The sequence below is a fragment of the Phascolarctos cinereus genome, unplaced genomic scaffold (genome assembly GCF_003287225.1).
Source record: "Phascolarctos cinereus isolate Bilbo 61053 unplaced genomic scaffold, phaCin_HiC Scaffold_2;HRSCAF=192, whole genome shotgun sequence".
Lineage (NCBI taxonomy): Eukaryota > Metazoa > Chordata > Mammalia > Diprotodontia > Phascolarctidae > Phascolarctos > Phascolarctos cinereus.
The window spans coordinates 326,978,118-326,999,855 of NW_027555625.1; the positions used below are offsets into that span (position 1 = coordinate 326,978,118).

General features: G+C 39.8%; 1 protein-coding gene across 1 annotated transcript in view; it reads left to right on the forward strand.

Annotated features, from left to right (window-relative positions):
• The window catches only part of PIGU (phosphatidylinositol glycan anchor biosynthesis class U), a 126,326-nt gene that overhangs the window by 92,031 nt on the left and 12,557 nt on the right, over positions 1-21,738 (forward strand). The window contains exons 9-11 of the mRNA XM_020998862.2: positions 6,498-6,641; positions 9,890-10,014; positions 18,041-18,183. Of these exons, the coding sequence (XP_020854521.1) occupies positions 6,498-6,641; positions 9,890-10,014; positions 18,041-18,183 (412 nt within the window). The remainder of the gene's footprint in view (positions 1-6,497; positions 6,642-9,889; positions 10,015-18,040; positions 18,184-21,738) is intronic.

Genomic DNA, 21,738 nt, shown 5'->3' on the forward strand with positions numbered 1-21,738 from the left:
ATGACTTCAGTTCTTTCTTTATCTTCTTCTCACAGAGCGTCAGTTTCAGTTTCTTGGTGATCATTTTTGTCCCATTCTTTTTTGTTTGTTTTTTTTAAGTGAGGCAGTCAGGGTTAAATGACCTGCCCAGGGTCACACAGCTAGTAAGTGTCATGTGTCTAAGGCTGGATTTGAACTCAGGTCCTCCTGGCTCCAAGCCAGAGCTCTATCTACTGCACCACCTAGCTGCCCCCTTGTCCCATTCTTTTGAGTCCAAAAATCATACATCCTAGAGAGAAAAAACAGTAAGAACTGAGCGACCTTGTCTTCATTTTATTGTCAGTTGTCATGACTCTTCTTGGAATAACAAGTGCTCTTCTTTTCATTGATCTTCCTTTTGTTCCTGTCATAAGTTTAAAAAAATCATTTTTGTTTTGATCCATATTGGTTCAGTGAACTTTAGTGCTCTTGATACTTTGTCACTCTTTTGTATTGTCATTTAATCAAAAGGCACTTAAGAAAAATTTTTTTTAACCTACTTTTTTTTTTTTGGCTAGGTGATGGGGTTAAGTGATTTGCCTAGGGTCACACAGCTAATAAGTGGCAAGTATCTGAGGCAGGATGTAAACTCAGATCCTCTTGACTCCAGGGCCCGTGCTCTGTCCCCTGAGCCACCTAGCTGCCCCTTACTGATTTTTTTTTCATCCACTTAATGGCATTTTATTTTCTCTAATTACATGTAAAGATAGTTTTCAACATTCATTTTTATAAGATTTTTGAGTTCCACATTTTTCTTCTTCCTTCTTTCCCCTCTCCCTTTCCCAAGATAGCAAGCAATCTGATTTAAGTTATACGTATAAAATCATGTTAAAACATATTTCCACATTAGTCATGTTGTGAAAGAATCAGAACAAAAGGAAAAAACTACAAGAAGGAAAAAACAAAAACCAAAAAAAAATGAAAATAGTTTGTTTTTGTTCTGCATTCAGACTCCATAGTTCTTTTTCTGGATATGGACAGAATTTTCCATCATGAGTCTTTTGGAATTGTCTTGGATCATAGTATTGCTGAGAAGAGTTAAGTCTATCATAGTTGATTATCGCAAAATGTTGCTCTTACTTGTGCTCTTGGTTGTGCTCGTTTCACTCTGTATCAGTTCATGTAAGTCAGAAAAATTTTTCTTGGTGCTTTTTGTTATGCCACATTTATTTCCCATTTTATCACTCCTCCCTCCTCTACTCTTAGTCATTCGTGGTAACAAAGCTTATTAAAGAAAGGAAAAAATCAGTTCAACAAAACCAATCAACACATCCAATAGTGTATACAGTATTCTATACCCATAGCCACCAACCTTTGCAATAAAAGGAAGGAGGTTCATTTTCTTAGTGCTTTTCCAGAGCTAAACTTGATCATTATGATTATACAGTTCACCAGGCATTATTCTAGGCCAGGCCTGCACAACATACATCATGCAGGCTGCTTGCAGTCCACTTAATGCAGCCCGTGGGCAGTATGTTGTGCAGGCAATATGATATAGGTTATACATGTGTAGTCATGCAAAACATTTCCATGGTAGTCATTTGTGAAAGAAAACATAGACAAAATAAAACTCAAGAGAAATAAAGTTAAAAAAAGTATGCTTCAATCTATATTCAGATACCATCAGTTCTTTCTCTGGGAATGGAGAGCATTTTTCATCATAAATCCTTCAGAGTTGTCTTGGATCATTATATTGTTGAGAATAGCTAAGTCATTCACAGCTGATCATCTTGGAATATTGCTGTTACTTTGTATACAACACATTTCACTTTGCATCGTCCGTGCAAGTCTTTCCAAGTTTTTCTGAGAGCATCCTGCTCCTCATTTCTTGTAGTACAATAGTATTCCATCTTAATCACATACTGTAATTTGTTCAGCCACTCTTCAGTTGATAGCCTTCCCCTCAATTTCTAATTCTTTATCCCCAGAAAAAAGCTGCTATAAATATTTTTGTACATATAGGTCCTTTTCCTTTTTGTTTTTTGTCTCTTTTGGGATATAAAACCAGTAGTGGTATTGCTAGGTCAAAGGGTATGCCTCATTTTATAGCCCTTTGGGCATAGTTCCAAATTGCTCTATAGGTCCCTATCAATTTTTAGCAAATTTTAATTTATATTTATCTCTAGCCACCTCCTAGGGCAATTTAACCCTTCTTTAATGTTTCATGACCCACTGGGCTGAGAGGAACATTTGACGTATTCCTTATACCCTGTTGCCACTTCCAGATATTCTCTTTGTCACTGTTACACAATTACTCTCTTTGTAGTCTAAATACTTAGTGATTTTTCAGTCTCTAAATCACTTTCTCTCTTTTCTTAAGGAGTTCAGCACAGGCTCACAGATTTTCTTTTCAGCCCCCCACTTCATACCTGCAGACTTAAGTGTATAAGTTGATGTTCTCTCAAATACCCTAGCCTCCCAGTGCATTGGTCTTCTCAACTCCCATGACCTATAGGTTTCTCCCTACCTCAGCTGCTTATAGGGATGATCATATCTTAGGTGCCCCAAACCCCTATAACTGATACCTCTAGAATTCTGAACTCTGAAACTCCTTTACGATCATAATCTCCTATCCTCCCATCTTTCCCTCTGCCTAACTCATCCTAAAGCAGCTCTTTCCCCTTATCAAAATCTCTATTCCCTTATACTTTTTCTCACATTCTATCACACCTCCTCTACCCACTTTGCCCCCTTAATAATCTTGACCCTGTAGTTAACCGACTTCAGTATACTTTGTCACCCACTCTTGAGTCCCTTGTCCTACTGCCATGCATGTTCTTCCAGTCTTCAGCCCTGAGTCATTCTACCTCCACCACCCCTGCCCTCTGCCTCATCTACTTTCTCCACTTATACTCTTAAGCTGCTGAATGTCGCTGGAGGAAGTCACAACATTATCATGACCAGATCACTACAGATTCATGTCACCTAATTTCAACTGGGCTTCCATTACTGCCAGGCAAACCTTTTTTCTTCTATAGTTGACTGTATACTGCCTTTACAAGTTGTTTGAAATCTTTTCTTCCCTCTTCAGATCCCCAGGGTCTCTCCAGCCTCTTCCTCCATGCCAGGAGATACTTTCATCCCCTGATTTACTGAGAAATTAGAGGCCAGATATCTACATAAGCTCCTTCAGTTACTTTACTCTATGCCTCATAAGTCCTCGATGTCTTCACTCATCCTCCTCTCCTTTCTTTCTGTCTTTGAGAAAGAGATGTTCCTTCTCCTTGCCGAGTCTGAGACCTCTGTCTGAATCCTTTATCCCATCTCCTCCTGACCCCCCTTCAGGAATTTATCATATTGTCTATTCCTTCATTCTTATTTTCAATCTCTCCATATATTGGCTTTTCCCCCTGCTGCTTTATAAGGTAGGTGTCCCCCATCCTTAAGAAACTTTGACTTCACCTTTCTTCCTCCTCAAGCTATTATCTTAATATATTTCCTTCATTTTACTGCCAAACTGGACCATGCTGATAGAGCATTATGGAAAGAACATTGAATTTTTAAAGAGGACCTGGATTTAAATCCTAGCTCTGCTACTTTGTGACAGGCTATTGTGTAGTCTTGAGCAAATTGCTTAACCTTTCTGGGACTTTAAAATGAGGAAATAGTACTAAATGTCTTTTACTTTCCCATTAAGCTTTAAATCCATGCTCAAAGAAAGAATTCTTGGGGGCAGCTAGGTGGTGCAGTCAATAGAGCACCAGCCCTGAAGTCAGGAGGACCTGAGTTTAAATCCGGCCTCAGACCAAACACTAGACACTTACTAGCTGTGTGACCCTGGGCAAGTCACTTAACCCCAACTGCCTAAAAACAAAAACAAAACAAAAGAAAGAATTATTTACTTTTGCTACCTTAACTTGCCATCAACTGGCTTTTCACCATCTTGCAGTCTGGCTTCCAGCCCTATCAGTCAATCTGAAACTGCTCTCCGAGTTTATCTCTTAAATTCCAAAACTGGTGATCTTTTCTCAATCCTCATTCTCTTTCACATCTCTGATGCTTTTGATACTGCTGTTGATGGACCATTCTTTCTTCCTGTATGTTGTCCTGTCCCTTGGCTTTTGGGACACTAATCTCTCTTGGCTCTGTTCCCACCTGTCTTTCAGTAGTTCATCATCTTTTGTTTCCTTTGTAGGGTTATCCTCCAAGGCTCTGCCCTGGGCCTGTTTATGTTCTCTCTCTGTTTCCCATGGGTTTAAGTGTTAACTTCAGATGACTCCTAAATTGGTATTTCTGGTTCTAGTTATTCTCTTGAACTCTAGTTCTGCATCATCAACTACCTGTTGTACATCCTTATCTTTATGTTCTTTAGGTTTCTCAAACTCAGTGTTCCTAAAATTAAAATCACCATCTTAACCTTTTTAGGCCTATCCCTCTTTCATATGTCTCTTTTTCTGTCAAGGGCCTCACATCTTCCCAGTCATTTTGTAACTTCAAAATCATCTTCATCTCTCCTCTCTGCTTTACCTCCTTAGCCATTTAGATGCCATGGCTCATCAGTTCTAACTCCAAAGCATCTCTTGCATCTGTTCCTCCTCTCTACTCATATTGGCACCAGTTTAGGCTTTATCCTTTTTCACCTGGACTATTGTGATAGCCTCATAATTAGTCTCCCTAAGTCCACTCTTTTCCAACGATTCTTCACACAACAACAAGAATAGACTTCCTGACATAACGGTCTGACCATGTTGTTCCTCTATTCAGAAATCTTCAATGACTCTTCATTGCCTAAGGATAAAATAAAACTTTTTAAAATTGACATTTCAAGCCCTCCACAATCTGGTGCCCCCTCTCCCTTCTTTCAGCTTTCCAGCCTTAATTCATATTCTTTTTTCACTCTTTGTTCCACCCAAATTGGATTATTAGCCATTTCCTGAACTTACCATGGCATCTCCCGTTGCTGTGTCTTTGCAAAAACTGCCTCTCATTCTTAAGAGTGTGGTTTTTCCTGTCTCATCCCTCTCAGAATTCTTGACTTCATTTTGAGACTTGGCCCCAGTTAAATCTTCACGGAGCCTTCCTTGATGAGCTCAGTTGGTAGTGCTCTCTCCCTCTTAAATTTTCATGTACAATGCTTCCTTCTTCATATGTTGTATTCCCCAGTAGAATGGGACTTTTTTGAGGGCAGGGACTTTTCCATTTTGTCTTTGAATCCCCAGTTCCTGCGTAGTACAGTGCCTTGAATTGAATTGAATTATACCTACCAGCTTCCTGACAGAGTCTAGGCTATGCCCTTTGCCTGCTTAGACTCTTTTCCTTCCTTAATTTCTCTTTGAAGTACTTCTATCCTTTAAAGAAAAACTTTGTTCTTCTTCATTTAAAATATAGATAGTTTCTCCAGGATTTTCATTTCCTTTTCTAGTAGAAAGACAATTCTGTACTTAGTGTTTGTATACTTTAAAAGTCAAGGTCACACAGGTAGTAAGAACAAATAATTTTTTTAAAGAAAAAAGTAAGTAACTGACTTTTATTAGCACCTTAAGATTTTAGAAATTTGTTTAAACTATTATCTCATTTAAGCCTTGCAACAGCCCTAGGAGGTATGTCTTACAGGTATTGCTGTCTTTACTGATGAAAAAGCTGATGATTAGGGACATTAAGTGACATACAAAAAGTAAGCACCAGGGACAATATTCAAACATGGGTCTTTCTTATCTATAAGTCCAGTTTTCCTTCCACTGTACCATCCTGCTTCTCCCAGCAAAAACATATACCATCAGAATCTTAATGATAATAATAATGATGATGATGGTAAAAATAATAACAATAAATATCTATATTGTGCTTTACATTTTTCAAACACTTATATAAATATTATTTCATTTGAGTCTCATAACAACCTTTTTGGAAGGGAAGGCAAGTATTATTATTTCCCCTTTTACAGATGAGGCTCGTAGAGACTAAGTGATTTGCTGAAGGTCACATAGCTAGTGAAAGTCAGAGCTAGGATTTTATCCCAGTTCTTCCTGATTCCAAATGTTATATTCTATCCTTTGAGTTAATATTATTGCACTCTTGTAAGCTTCCCTCTCTACCTTGTATTTTTAAAGTTTAGACCTTCTAATACTGCCTTCTCTGACCAAATTCTTTTTTTCCTAGCATTTTTGGTAACTTTTATTTTACTTTTTTTTTCCAATTAACCATCATTTACTTTCTCTTCTTCCTACTCTTCCCTCCTCCAGAAAAAAAGAAAAAGAAAAACAAAACCCTTGTAACAAATATGGATAATCAAGCAAAACAAATGCCTTCATTGCTCATGTTCAGAAAAAGGTCACCCTATGTCTGTCACCTTGCTCTCTGTTAGGAGATGGGAAGCATGTTTTAATATTAGCCCTTTGAAATGGTGGTTGGTCATTGCATTGATTTTAGTTCTTAAATGATGCTCAAATTCTATGGGAAAACAAGGTACAGCTGACCACACACACATACACACACACATCTACAACGTTTAATTTTTCTTTCTCTTTTAATAATTACAGAGTTTCTGTTCCTGATCTCACTCCAAACATCGGTCTCTTCTGGTACTTCTTTGCAGAAATGTTTGAACACTTCAGCCTCTTCTTTGTCTGTGTGTTTCAGATCAATGTCTTCTTCTACACCATTCCCTTAGCAGTGAAGTTGAAGTAAGTGGTTTTGAATAATTGCCTTTTTATCCACATATGTTTTGGGGGATTCTCTGCTGCTCTGACACTGCAAGTTTGATAGTAGCAGATTGAGTTGTGGCTCAATAGTTAGGTTTTTATAAACTTGGCCTGGGGAACCATCTATCCTAACAGCATTAGAAAAAAATCTGCCCAGTCTTACAATTTATTTATCAAACACCTCCTTTAATAACAAAGATAACAACTCCCATTTCTGTAGAGCTTTAAGTTTCATAGAGAGATTTTCCTTCATCAATACTGTGAAGTAGGTAATTATCCTCATTTTCAGATAAGGAAACTGATAGAAAAGTGACGTTTCTCAGAGGAGTTAAGTGATCTGCCATACATACAAGTGTATGTCTTGTATCGTATAATCAATAAGTGTCAGAGCCAGATTTCGAAACTCCCAGATCACCTGATTCTCAGTTCAGACTCTTTCTACCATCCTACCTTTCTTTTTAGCTTGTGCAAAACACCATATATGTAACACAGTGACAGAGAATCCATAGCTAGAACAAGCCAGATGGATGAAGGAAATGACTTTGTGAAACATAGACATTTTCCAACAGCTCTCTCTATAGGGACCTACCCAAATAACCTAAATAGTTTCTTTGTGATGTTCGCCATCATGGCTGTGCCATTGCCCTAACTCAGGCTGGCACTTCCAGTGTCAGGTGACTGTAATAAGAATGAATTTTGGTGCCATCCATAATCCGCAGGAAACGAGGGGGCATTTGTGGAAAAGCTTGCCATCTGTAGCCTTTCTGGGCCTGACATTCCCTGCCAAAGTATTTGTGCTTGTGAAATTCCCTGTTGCCATGTTACTATGTAAGAGACACAGACTGTGACAATGGAAAGGTATGTTATAGAGGCCAAAATAATCTTTCCTCTGGTTTAGGTCACATTTTGCCTTATGTGAAAATTCCCAAGCTTCCATGTGTACCTGAGGAGGAGAAAGCTTCCTTTGTCTCGTCTGTCTGTTAGATTGTATTACCTCAGGGATCTCCTAGGGACCTAGCCCTTTAAAAATGCTAAAAATACATTATGGCAATTTCCTATGAAGATTCATATGAATCTTGCTTCCTGGACAGGAAGACAGACACAGTTAAGTTTCTCTTAGATCACCCAATACATCCAGCAGGAATTAAGACTCCTCTGAAGACCTGGCTCCTTATTCAGACTTCAGTTTCCATTTGGCTGAGCATAGTGGGTGGGTTTCCATTTAGGGAAACAGTTTGCGTAGTGTTTTATATTACTGTGACTTTGAACTAGGTCCCTAATAATTCCCCATTTATCACATAGCAAATTAAGGAAAGAAATGGATCCAGTCCACTTTCTACCTCCTCAGCCCTTACTGAAGTCAGATCTGCCTGGCTTTGTGAGCAGCAGCGGGACTGAGGGGACCTTTCAGAGAATTGGGTGGGGGGGCAGGTATGTTGGCCTTTCTCTCCTCTTTTTGTTAGGATAGTCCATGTGCTTTCCTGTCTTCTGTGTGTGAATGCCTGTAAAAATAGCTCTTGGTGAGGTGGTGACACAGTTATCATGTGACATTTCCTTGTCGTTGGGGCCCCAGAGGTCACTTAGAATCATCTGATTTCTCCCAGCATCTTTACTCCCCTATTCTGAGAAATCCATCCAGGATTTCTTGTCTGCCTGAAAGAACGGTCCATTTGAAGGCTCCAGGTGTCATACCAGATTTTTCCCTCACATTTTCTCCTGTTCCCTCCAGCATCTTACTCCTAAATTAATTTGTGGCCTGTTTGGTAGCAGTTCACATCTGGCAGTAGAGGTCTTGGTAGTAAGCTGGTTCAGAGGTTTTCAGAAACATTTCTGAGACTATAGAATTGTTAACTTGTCACCACATTTTCACAGGCCTTTCTTTAGAAATGCTTCAGCTGTTGAGGGTGTCAGTTGCCTTAAGTAACGATCTATAGTATATATGTTTTGTTGGTTTTTCATTTCTGAAAATGTTTACTGGCTCCCATACGGTATTTCTCACAGGTTGTGGATCTGTGCTAATTTATAGAGTAATTCTACTGTTGCATCAGTTGAGTTTCAGAGAAAAGCTAATATGTATTATGCTTCTTTTGTCCCCAGATGTAAGATTTAAACCCACTAAATGAACTCCCAGTTTGACCTACTTTTTCATCACTTTGCTGACAAGGATTCATTGTGTCCTACGGAACACCCTTATGAAACAGGTTGCTGGTAGTGCTGTCCTTAACTGAGAAAGGGAAATCAGCCAAGGACAGTGATTTTTCCCAGGGTAGAACAGGGAAAGGAGCCTGAGAAAGAGGTTCCTTCTCATTGCCTTCACTCACTACTTTGGGCAGCCCCACAGATTGATCTTTTTGCATCATCTCATGGTTTTAGCACTGAAGCGACGAAATGTGGTTATTGCCCTTTAAGGAACTTTACAGTTTCATATGGCTTACAGCCCTCGCTGAGAATAGCTCACTTGCATGTACTAATGACAAGTCACATTTCTATAACATAATATTTATAGCATACTTTTCCCATAGTTGCCCTATGATAAAGTTTTGGGAACCAAATGAGGTTCAGATGAGCTATGTAATCTGCCAAAGTCACACAGGTAGTAAATGTCAGTTCACTAGCATTTATTAAGTGCCTGTTATGGGCTAGGCCCTGTCCATACAAAGAAAGTTGAGAGTGCCTGCTCTCCAGGAGCTCACGATTGAATGGGGAGAGGAGCCAGGACTACTGACTGCAAGACCAGGGCTCTTTTCACTCTGCTCTTCTGCAAATGAGTGTTCCTCCTTACCCTCTTTACTGCTGTAAGGAAAGGAGTTGGCTTTTATAAGCTCTGAAACCATGGGCTCAGCAGCTGAGGAATTTTCCTGGATATCTTTTTTGAACATTTATGGCCAGCAATAAAAAATGTTGACTTCATTTAGTTTCCTGTCTGCCTCCTAGGTGAGAAGGTAAGTTTAGAATCATTGTTGTGATGACTGTTCAGGTTTCTATGGTTGTTTAAAAGAATTATAGTAGTAATTCTTCCTGGGTACAGCTAACCTTGGGATACCTCCTTCATGGCGTTTGCTTTGTATGAAGGCTTTTTGGTTCACCTGGTACTGTGTGCTTGTGCACTGGACATTCTGCTGTCAGAAATCCATGGTGAAAAGTTTGTGAGGGTCCTCAGGATTGGTTACTTGGGGTCTTACTCATGTTAGATCCTAATTTATCTTCTCGGTTTATTCCCTCTATCTCAGGGACCATCCCATGTTCTTCATGTTCATCCAGATTGCTGTTATCTCGATTTTCAAGTCCTACCCCACAGTGGGAGATGTCGCCCTGTACTTGGCTTTTCTTCCAGTGTGGAGCCATCTCTACAGATGTAAGCACCTTCCTTTTTCCTTAACAGTCTCTTGGATTTATCTTTCTTAAATTCCCTAGTGGAAGATTTGTGTTCACTCTATTCTTTGATGAAAGGAGGAGGGTAGTGGTTACTGGGTTCAAGCTAGAAACCACCCCATGGGTGAACAGCCATAAAGAAACCAGAAAATCTGTCAGTACTTGCGTTGTGCCACATACCATGCTGGGTACTCTGAGCACTGATGGTGGTCATGAGCAGGGTGAGTATTTGTTGTCGTCACTGATGACATTTATGTTATATTTTACAGTCTGTATATGCCTCCGTGTGCCTACAAGGAACTATAAAGATGTTTTTCAGTCAATCAGTAAACATGTATTACGTGCCTGTTATGTACCAAGCTCTGTGCTGAGCACTGGGGATACAAAAAAGAAGCACGAGACAATCCCTGCTCTCAAGGAGCTCACAGCATTTCCTGCTGTCAACAGGAATGTATAATGACAGCTCCTGAGAGCATGTTAAGGTTTACAGAAGACTTTTCTCACGATAATCTTGTGAGGTCAATGATGTAAGTATTAGCCCTATTTTACAGCTGTGGAAACTAAGGGACTATTGTCACATAGATAGTAAGTGTCGGAGCCAGAGTTCAGACTCAGGTAACCTGACTCCAATTACAGAACTCTTGCCACAGGGCAGTCCCCCTCCCCCCCCTTTCTATACTGCCTAAAGGAGCTAAAATGCCATTTCTGGAGACAAGATAAGAAAAATTAAATTAAATAGGGGACTATAGCCATAAATAGTACCCCCTAACCATGAGGAAATGCCATTATGCCCAAAGTACTCATCTACCAGAAATATGTTGTTTTCATTGGCTAGAAAGAATGAGGAAGAATGACCTCAATGAGAGGATACTCTAGCAGTTCAGGATTGGATTAGTGAATGGACCTTGGTTCTAGACCCAGTTCTTCCACTAACTTGCTGTGTGTCCTGAGTAAGTCCCTTTACCTCTCGTACACCAAGTTTCCTCCATCTAGAAAATAAAGCATTTGAGCTAGTTGTTCTACTGAGGCCTTTCTAACTTTTAACCCATTGTGATGCTGTGATTTGTTTTAAAAGTGAAATGAGGCAGCAGATTTTTGCAACCTCTGTGTGAAGCTCATTGTAGTGAATGAAGGCAACTCTTTTGAGGATGTGTGTCTGTTGTTGTTTCATTCACCAACCTGCTGGAGCTTTGTGTGCCAAGCAGGAAGTGAAACTGAGGAGCTCCAAACACGAAACTGACTAATGTGATTCTTCCACCCAAACAGCAGGAAGAACAGTAAGTCAATAGTGTGAGTGGGTGCAGCGTGTGCTCCTGCAGGGAATTGAATTCTGAGTTACCCAGCTGGATTTATGGCAGGAGTTTTTGCTGCCCAGGCAGCTCCTCATCCCCTCCCTGCAGTTTCCTCATGGTTATCTGCAAGAGTCATCGAGAAGGTTTGGGACGGACCTGTGGCCCTTTAGTAGCCAGGTCTTTTGGAGAGTGAGGGGATGACTGCAAAGACCAGAGGCTCCACTTGATCCTGCAGAACGCAATTTGTGATGTGGATGAGGGGATTTGGTCCCTTTCATCCTCCTTTTCCTATTTGCCTCCCAAAGTTGGATAAACATGTTGATTTTCATGTTTAAAACAAAAAGGACATAATAATCATTTTCTTTGCTTCTTTGGTCCACACCTTTGATGTTCATTCTTTTGCTTCCTCATTCCTCAATTCATCTTATTAGTAGTAATAGTCATCCTCATAATAACAATAACAACAAAAATATTTCACATTTATCTCATAACACTTCTGTGAAACAGGTAGTGTATGTGTATATTTTCCCCCATTTTACAGATGAGACCTCTGAGGCTTAGAGGAAAGTGAGTTTTCCAAAGTTACACAAGTTAGTGGTTGAATTGGGACTCCAGGGTAGTTCTTCAGTGCTCTTTCTATATTATCACACTGCCCCTTCTATACATAAGCTGCATGTATAGTGCCCCATTGTACAAATTCGTGGGTATATATGTATATCTTCCTTTATAGTTCAGAGTACTATTGTACCACATGGCATTCCCAAGGGCAGGGATTGAAGAGATGTTGGAATAAACATGTTTTAAGATCTGAAAACTGATTAAAAACCAGATTCTGCTTTGTAGGGTGATGAGTCACATGAGAGTTGCTGGTGAGGTTTATGGGAGCCCATATGATGCTAACGAACTGTCTCACTGGCTTTCTGAGCTACATTTTGTTTTTGTTTTGTTTTGTTTTAGTTGGGACTGACAGTGATTATGAGCTTCTCAGCACCAGGGGCTGTGAAGACACTTGCTTGGAATGTTATGTTTGTAACATCACCACATGACCCATTCAGCCAATGGCTTATTTGTGTTTTTTGAGACATTAGATTTTGGCCCTGTAGTTTTATGGCTAGAAGTTGCTAGAAGTCTTTAAGCCAGTGACATATACCTGAAACTGAGGAGTAGTTTTAAATTTTGTTTTAAAAAACAATCTTTTTTTTTCTCTGCACTTGTAATTTTTTTTTGCATGTGAAAACAATTTAAAAAAATGTTTTTTAACATGTGTTTTTGAAACTTTGGGTTACAAATTTTCTCCCTTCCTCCCTCCCCACCCACACTCATTGAAAAGGCAAGCAACTCAATACAGGTTATACATGTGTAGTCATGCAAAACATTTCCATAGTAGTCATGTTGTGAAAAATTAAGTATATTTCCCTTCATCCTGTTCCGTCCCCCATTTATTCTATTCTCTCTTTTGACCCTGTCCCTCCTCAGGAGTGTTTGCTTCTGATTATCCCCTCCTCCAGTCTGCCCTCCCCTTTATCATCCCCCTGCTCTCCTGTCCCTTTCCCCCCTTATTTTCCTGTAGGGTAAAATAGATTTCCATACCCAATAGTGTATGTTATTCCCTCCTTAAACCAAATCCTATGAGAATGAGATTCACTCATTCTCTCTCACCTTCCCCCATTTCTGCTCCATTGTAAAAGCCTTTTCTTGTTTGTTTCATGTGAAATAATTTACCCCATTCTACCTCTCTATTTCTCTTTCTCCCAGTTTAATCCTCTCTCACCCCTTAATTTTATTTTCTAGATATCTCCCCTTTTTAAAAAACGATCTTTAATATTTACTTTTTCCTCCTAAGAATTGGAATGGTCTTAAGAGATCACCTAGACCAACTCCCACCTGAAGTATGAATTCCTTCTATAGCATCCCCTACAAATGTCTATCCTGCTGCTACTTAAACACCTCCAGTGAAGGGCATCAGCTCTGATTATTAGGCAATTCTTTATGTTCAGCTCAAATTGGTCTCTTTGTAACTTCCATCCATTGGTCAGGTTCAGTTTAACTCTTCATGACAACTCTTAAAATTCTTTTTTTTTTTAGCTTTGAAATTCCAGGTTTGTTTTTGCTGCTATGCTTTTTTTTGAAGTATTTTTTAAAATTAATTTATTTTGAGTTATCAAATCACTTGCTGAGTTATCAACAATCACTTCCATAAGCTTTTGAGTTTTAAATTCTTCTTCCCCTCCCTTCCAACCTCCCTCCTCGAGACAGCACGCAATCTTATATAGGCTATACATATACATTCCTTTTAAACATTTTCACATTAGTCATGTTGTAAGAAAGAATTAGAACAAATAGGAGGAACCACAAAAAAGAAGAAACAAAACTTTAGAAGGGGGAAAAAAAGCAAATAGTATGCTTCAATCTGCATTCAAACTCCATAGTTCTTTCTTTGGATGTGGATAGCATTTTAATTCATGAGACTTTAAAAATTCTTTAAAAAGGAAAGTCAAACAGGGCTTGAGAAATTTCTCCCAAGTAATGACCCTGTGTAAATGCAGGTAGATGATTAAAGCATAAAAGACCAATGAGGGGCAGGCTTGCTGCACTAATTTGGCTGAAAGATTTGATTGTTGGCAATGATCAGGGTAGCTGGGTTTTTCAGGACAGATGTATAGAGGTGGAGAGGATATTTTTTAAATGTCTTTTTATTCTTGACCATAAAAAACACTAAATAAAATGAGCTTTTCCATAAATAAAGTAAAACAGAAAAAGAGGGTTGTGCATAAAGCTGTGAATCTTGCATACAGCTTGCTTTTCCTTTTAAGTATATAATAAATTCAACATGTAATTTTCAAAGCTATCCAGCTTCCCTGTGTTTCCTTTAGGCCTACCTGATGTCCTTTTTCTAAATTTTTCAGTGATCCATCCTTCCTTTCTCCCTCCCCTTTCTTTCTTTCCTTTTCTTTCTTTTTTTTTGGGGGGGGGCAACCCCTATCTTTTTACCCCCCTCTCCCTTCTAACTCTACGTCCCATTGAAAAAAAAAAAGGAAAAACCTAAACCTTTGTAACAAGTATACACGGTCAAGCAAAATAAATTCCTATTTGACCATGTCGGAAAATGTATCCCTTTTCTGCACCTTGAGTCCCTGAAGGCTTACTGCATTTTGCCCACCTTGTTTCTGCCCAGAAGACTTTGTCGAATTTTCACCCTTTTAGTTTTCATTGGTGCCATCTAGTGGTTGGAATGTGCTGTGTCCTGTACACTTCACGTTTAGCTGTTGGCCTGGAGCTCTTGGTCCTTTGGTGCTTCTTGATTATCCAGATCCAGGGGGAAAGTTGTTTTTTTTTAAAGGCAAAAATATCTTCCAATTAGTTAATCAACAAATACACAATAGTAATAACAGCTGAGGCTTTTGTAGTGCTTTATAGGTTACAAAGCACTTTCCCTAACAATCACCCTGGGAAGTAGGCTCTATTGGTATTATTATCCCAGATGGAAAAACTGAACCAAAGATTTAAATGACTTGTCCCTGATTGTAAAACTAGTAAATGTTGAGCCAGGACTTGAGCCCTCATCACCTGTCTCCTTGTGGCCCATAGAATAAAGTCCAAATGTCTTGGTCTGGCATTTAAGGCCTTCTATGATTTGACCCCCAATCTATCCAATTCAGTGAACATTTATCTTCATTAATATGGATTTAGTTGTATAAAGGACCTTAGATATCATATAGTTTAACCCCTTCATTTAAAAAAAATTATTCTAACTTAACACTAAATAAAACGAACATTTGAGCATATAGAGCATATAATGAAGATTGTGCCCAAAACTGCAAATCTCTGTTAGAGATTTGTATAATACAAATTTGTGTAGAAAAATTCTTCCTTTTAAGTGTATAATAAATCCTCTGTTACTTTCAAAACTGTCCTGTTAATGTGTTTTCTTCTGAACTTCCTTCTGTTCATTTCTATGCATTTTTAAAAAAATGCTTCAGTGACTTGCTTTTCTTTTTCTCTCTCTCTCTCTTTTTCTTTCTGTTTCTTTTTCTTCTCTCTTTCTGACTTTCTTCCTTCTTTTCTTCCTTCCTCCCTCCTCCTTTCTTCCTTCATCTTTACCTCCTCCCTTCCCTCTCACCTCTACCTTTGCAAAGAAAGGTAAGCAAACACTGGTGGCCAGAAAGGTTGACACCTTGCTGAGAGTGTTGGGATTGCTTTTTTTTTTTTTGTATTTGATTGGTAAGTTACTCATGGGTTGATGGCCCCTGAAGTCTGGAGTGGCTGGTGTCCATATGGCCTTCCTGAACCCAGCTTATTGCACTTTGGACTCCTTAATTCCCTGTGTCTTTAATGGGGCCTTCCTTTAAGTCCTTTCTTAAAGTTTTACCAGGGCTCAAAGAGATTCTGTGAGGGCATTGTATCCCATTTATAAAACATATCCCATCTCCCCAACTTGCAATGAATGAGAATGTAACCCTATAAAAATATCTTTTTCCCCCCAGAAAGCTCTGATAAAGAATCATATTGGCAACAGTCTCCAAACTTGTGGGTCACTGCCACCCAGATCCAACAAGCAATCCCAGGGCTCTTAGCAAGATGCCAACCCTTCTAGTTACCAATGTGTGCTTAACTTGGCAAGAGAAGTGACTTCTTTTTGGCACCAGGAATATATAAAGGGAACAAAACATTTCTAGAGTCTTAGAGATAGCTCTGGGCACCTGGGGCTGTGAAGATGAGTTATTTCAGACACTGAAGAAGGGCAGGCTGTAAGCCGCTTGTCAATAATTCATACTTGATGCCTTGTGTAGGCAGTCCAAGAAAGAGGACTAGGGAAGAACAGCAAAGTCATTTGTTGCTTGTCCATGAGAGGTACTAGCAGGAGGTCACTCAGCTGAGATTTGGGAATCCTGTGGCTGAGAGAAAGACTCCCCTCAACTCATACCACTTGATACTGGAAGCTCCTGCCCAAGTTAGCCAGGGATTGTGTTTTACCCCTGAGGGTGCTTCATTCTTTCTTAGGATTCGTTTGGGTGCTATTTATATATCTGGCTGTCCCAAAGAGAGGGTTCAATTACCAGCTAAGAAAGAATAAGGAATTTTTCAGGGTAGGGTGGGCCTGGGTCATAGAATTATTCAATAAAAATTTATTAAGCACTTAGGATACAAAGAGGCAAAACACAATCCCTGCCCTAAGGGGACTTATCAGGGAATTAGTATTTTTTTAGTGGAAGGAGACCATGACTTTTAGCTACCAAAACTATTGAAAGAAAAATTATTCCTGCATTACTGTGGTGGGGAGTGGGGGGGGTCCTTACTGAACATCATGTTTTGGTATGTTTAGGGTCTCAGGAATTATTCATTTTGATATCAAATCATAGGACAATAGGAAAGGACCTCTGAGTCCAAACTTCTGTCTGAAGTTGGATTATTAAATGATGAAATTATCCTTTTTAGAACAGCTGTCTTATGTCATCCAGCCTCTGTTTAAACCCTTTCTAATGGCAGAGAACTCACTCGTGCACAATGTGACCTATTCTAATTTTGAGCAGTTCTAGATCTTGCTAAATATTCTAAATTAAATCACTCAATCCTCATTTAACATTAGTCCTGTTTGTGATCTTAGACACGCTCTAGCTTATGAATGTCCTTCCTAAGATTTAGACCTAGAACTGATAAAATTATCTAGATGTGGTCTGATCTTCCTTACTCTGGAGAGTAGATTTCTATTAAGTATATGCTGTTCATAATAAGTGCTTCCTCAGCCAGCTTTTGCTTTAGTGACTGGACTCATACCTGGGCTTCAGTAAACCTGCCTGCCTGGAACAGAGCAAGACACCAGCTTGGAAAGCTGTTGACAAACAATGGTGTCTGTGTGAGAGGTTTGTTGTTTGTGATATATGAGGTAGCACACATTAACCCTCTGTTTTCTCCACCCTTCCTCCAAAGAACAGGCAAATTCTGGGGAGCAATTTGGAGCTATGCCCAAAGGGCAATAAAACCATGCATAGCATTTGACCTAGCAGTATCATTACTAGGTCTGTATCCCAAAGAGATAAAAAACAAAAAGGAAAAGGACTTATGGGTACAAAAATATTTATAGCAGCTCTTTTTGTGATGGCTAAGAATTGGAAACTGAAGGGATGCCCATCAATTAGGGAACAGCTGAACAAGTTGTTGTATATGATTGTGATGGAATACTATTTGTGCTTTAAGAAATGATGAGCAGGATGCTCTCAGAAAAACATGGAAAGACTTACATGAACTGATGCAAAGTGAGATGAGCAGAACCAGGAGAATATTGTACACAGTAATAGCAATATTATGTGATGATCTACTATGGATAACTTAGTTATTCTCAGCAATACAATGATCTGTATGTCTTATGATGAAAGATACTATCCATCTCCAGAGAAAGAGCCTGAATGCAGATCAAAGTTACTTTTTCTTTCCTTTTTTAATTTTTCTTGGGTTTTTTTTGTCTGTTTTCTTTCATAGAACATGACTTATGTGGAAATGTGTTTAGCATGACTACACTTAATGTAAACTGTCAAATTGCTTATCTTCTCAGTGGGGAGGGAGGGAGAGGATCTGGAATTAGAAATTTGGGGAAAAAAAGAATGTTAAAATTGTTTTTACATGTAATTGGGAAAAATAAAATATTACATAAGAACAAAAAAAGAACAAGCAAAAGATATGTTGCTTGACTCTAAATCTTAGTGTTGTCCATTTTTGCAGTCCTTCGGAACATCTTCTTCCTCTCCTGCGTGATGATTGTCTGCTCCCTGCTTTTTCCAGTTTTATGGCATCTTTGGATTTATGCAGGAAGTGCTAACTCCAATTTCTATTATGCCATCACACTGACATTCAATGTTGGGCAGGTGAGTCATGGTGGGGGAAAACAGTATTGGGGAATAGCATATGGTTGGTAGCCTCTTACCTATGGGGAAAACTTACAACTTCAGCTCCATACAATCCTCTTGCACTATTGCAGGCCACTTTGGATGGTTATGCTCTACATTCATCACATGAAGTTTCCCTTGTCAGGTTTTGTTTTGCATTTCAAGGTCTTCTTGATAACTAATTGGGCCATTTAAATAGCCAATTATCTTAGCCTAGACATTTCCTGTGGATTAATGACTTGACTGGGGGTATGGGTGGCTGGAGTCACTGACTATGGTCATTAATCCCTATTGAAAACACTTGCCTTAAGGGTTCTATCCTGGAAGAGGAAGGGGGACTAAGGCCTTTTTAATGGATAGAACTAGTATTATTGCTTGCTATAGGTATTTATGGAAAATTATCATCTGGCACAGACATTTATCTTAGGATGCCAAACACTGGCTGTGCATCTGAGAAGAGGAAGGGTGATTTCAAGCCTAAAGTCTAGTGGGATTTAGAGAGTATACTCCAGTATCTTTGCCAAGAAAACCCCTAATGGGGTCACGAAGAGTCAAACATGACTGAAAAAACTGAACAATAGCAACAAAGTATTTCTTTCTTGGATGTTCTATTTCTTGGTATCAGACACCCCCTAGACTCTTTGCTTTATCTCCCCAACAAAGAAATGTCTAGATTTCTCCTTATTCCTCCTCAGCTATTAGCATTGTATTTCTGGGACTTAGGAATGCTAGGTTGGTTTTTGTTTGGTTTGGGTTTTTTTTTAATTTTTTTTTACTACTAGTTTGGTTCTGTCTGAAAGGGAGATACTCTTTCTTGCTGGGAGCCTGCCTGCCTAACCTTTGGTAGGAGCTGCTTGAGTTTGAGGACTTTATCTGGTACTGGCTCTGAGTCAATCTTGTGGCTTACCAGTAACCTAGTTATTTTCTACAAGCTAGCGTGGCTTCTCCCAACAGTGAAGGTGGGAATGCGGTTGAAGTGGGAAATAGTGAGGATAGTGGCAGAGGTTGAAAAAGAGATGGAAAGGGAAGCAACTAGGTGGTGCAGTGTGTAGAGCACTGGCCCTGGAGTCAGGAGCACCTGAGTTCAAATTTGGCTTCAGACACTTGATACTTAGTAGCTGTGTGACCCTAGGTAAGTCACTTAACCCTATTGCCTAGTCCAAAAAAAAGGGAGAGAGATGGAGGAAATAAAAGCTAAGGGAAATGACCCAAACCATTTAGTCAGTGACACCCTTGCCTTCAAGTTTCAGGGCCACCCCCCTCTACATAGGAGTTGCCTCCTTTGTACCTTGCAGCATCAATTCAGAATTCCTCCAGAATTCCTTAGAGTAGAGAACTTTACCTTTGCTGTTATCAGTGATTGTTTAACATATTCACTGACACCAAATCTAGTGTAGTAACTATTTCACTATGTGCAGGACTTAGTGCTGGGGAATGTGGATAATTTAGAGAAACAAGACAAATAAGGTCCCTCCCTTTAGTCTAATTAGGAACACAGTGCAGAAACACTTGGAAATCTAAATATTAACAAAAATGTAAATGACAGTTTAGGGCAGCAATGGAAGAGATGCCACAAGGTCATACACAAGTAAGTGCTATTGGAGTTATATTGATAGAACTTGCTATAGAGAGGCAGAGGAGGGCAAATGCAGTGTGCTAGCAACATTGGGAGAGTCTTCATGGAGGAGGTGCACTTCCGTGTTTGGCTAATCTGGACCTCTGTTTGTGATCCAAAACAGAGCTCCTGCTCGCATCCACTCTGAATGCCATTGCTTACAGTTTCTTGCCTGCTCTCCTTGGGAGAAGTTCTTTGCATTCCACAAATCTCAGTTGAGAATAAGACTTTGTTTCACACTCAACTCACTGTGTTCACAATTATTGAGCCTTCAGATTCCATCACACCCATCAGGGCCAGTTTTCAAGGGTCTCAGGAACATACATGTATATCCCCAGTAAAACAGGGCATGAAGATGTCAAACATGGTCATGTCCTCCTGATGAATGTATGTACAAGCCCAGGGTATGACTCTCAGGATTCTGACTGCACCTCAAGGTATCTGAAAGCAGTTTCATGATTCCTGCAATAGGTGGCTGGTGAGAAGAAGGAATTGCTCTTTCTGAAAAGAAACAATGGCTGGATCCACTTCTGCATTCCTTGTGTTCATTGGCAAATAAGGATCTTTTCTGTATAGTCCTCAAATGGGTTCATTTTCTCTCCATTTCAGTAGATTCAGCTGCTGTTTGACCATACTACCTGTAGAGGCCTTGCTCTGAATGTGACAGGGAATAGGATTTGAGGCCCGGATGAAAAGAACCACATCTCTTCAGGCAGGCATGCTGTTTAGTATTTCTTATCCTGGACCCTTGTATAATACTATCTCATCGTCGTCATCATAATGGCAGGGTCAGTAGTCAATAAGCACCAACTATGTGATGAGCACTGTGTCCTAGGGATACCAGAAAAAAAAGGCAAAAGACAGCCCCCTACCCTCAAGGAGCTCACATTCTAATGGGTGAGACAATGAGCGAACAAGTATGTACAGATAAGCTATATCCAGGATAAATAGGAAACAATTAATAGAGGGAAAGCATTAGAATTAAGAGGGGTTGGGAAACACTTCCTGTCAGTGAAGATTTGAAGGAACCCAGGGGAAGCCAGTAGGTGGAGATGAAGGAGAACATTCCAAACATGGAGGACAGCCAGAGAAAATGTCTGGAGCCAAAAGATGGATTGTCTTGCTCATGGAACAAGGAGGCCAGTGTCACTCGATCGAAGAGTATGTGGTAGGGAGTGAGGTGTGAGAAGGCTGGGAAAGTGTATGTACGGGTGAGGCTAGATTGTGAAGAGCTTTGAACAATAAAAAATAGGATTTTTATTTTATCCCAGAGGTGATAGGGAGCCATTGTAGTTTAATAAGAACGGGGTGTGACATGGTCACTTTAGGAGAATCACTTTGGTGGCTGAATGGAGGACAGAGTGGAGTGAGAAGAGACTTAGAGCAGGGAGACCTAGTAGCAGGCAGGAGGGGATGAAGGCCTGCGCCAAAGTGGTAGCAGTGTCAGAGGAGACAAGGGGGCATATTTGGGAGATGATGCAAAGGTGAGGTCGACAGGCCTTGGCAAAAGATTGGATGTAGGGAGGTGAGAGCTAGTGGAATTAAGGATGGCATCTAGGTTGTGAGTCTGGGGGTTTAGGAGGATGTTGGTACCTTCAACAGTAATAGGGAAGTTTGGAAAGTTGAGGAGGGAGGGTTTAGGGGCAGAGATAATGAGTTAAGTTTTGGACATGTTGAGTTTAAGATACCTACTGAATAATTAATTCAAGATGTCTGAAACACAGTTGGAGATATGAGACTGGAAGTCGGCAGAGAGGTTAGTGCCAGAAACATAGACGTGAGGACAATCAGCATAGAGATAATAATTAAATTCATAGGAGCTGATGAAATCACCAAGTAGCATAGAGGAAGAAGAGAATAGGACTTAGCACAGATCCCTGTGGGACATCTGTGGTTAGAGGGCAATATTTGGATGAGGA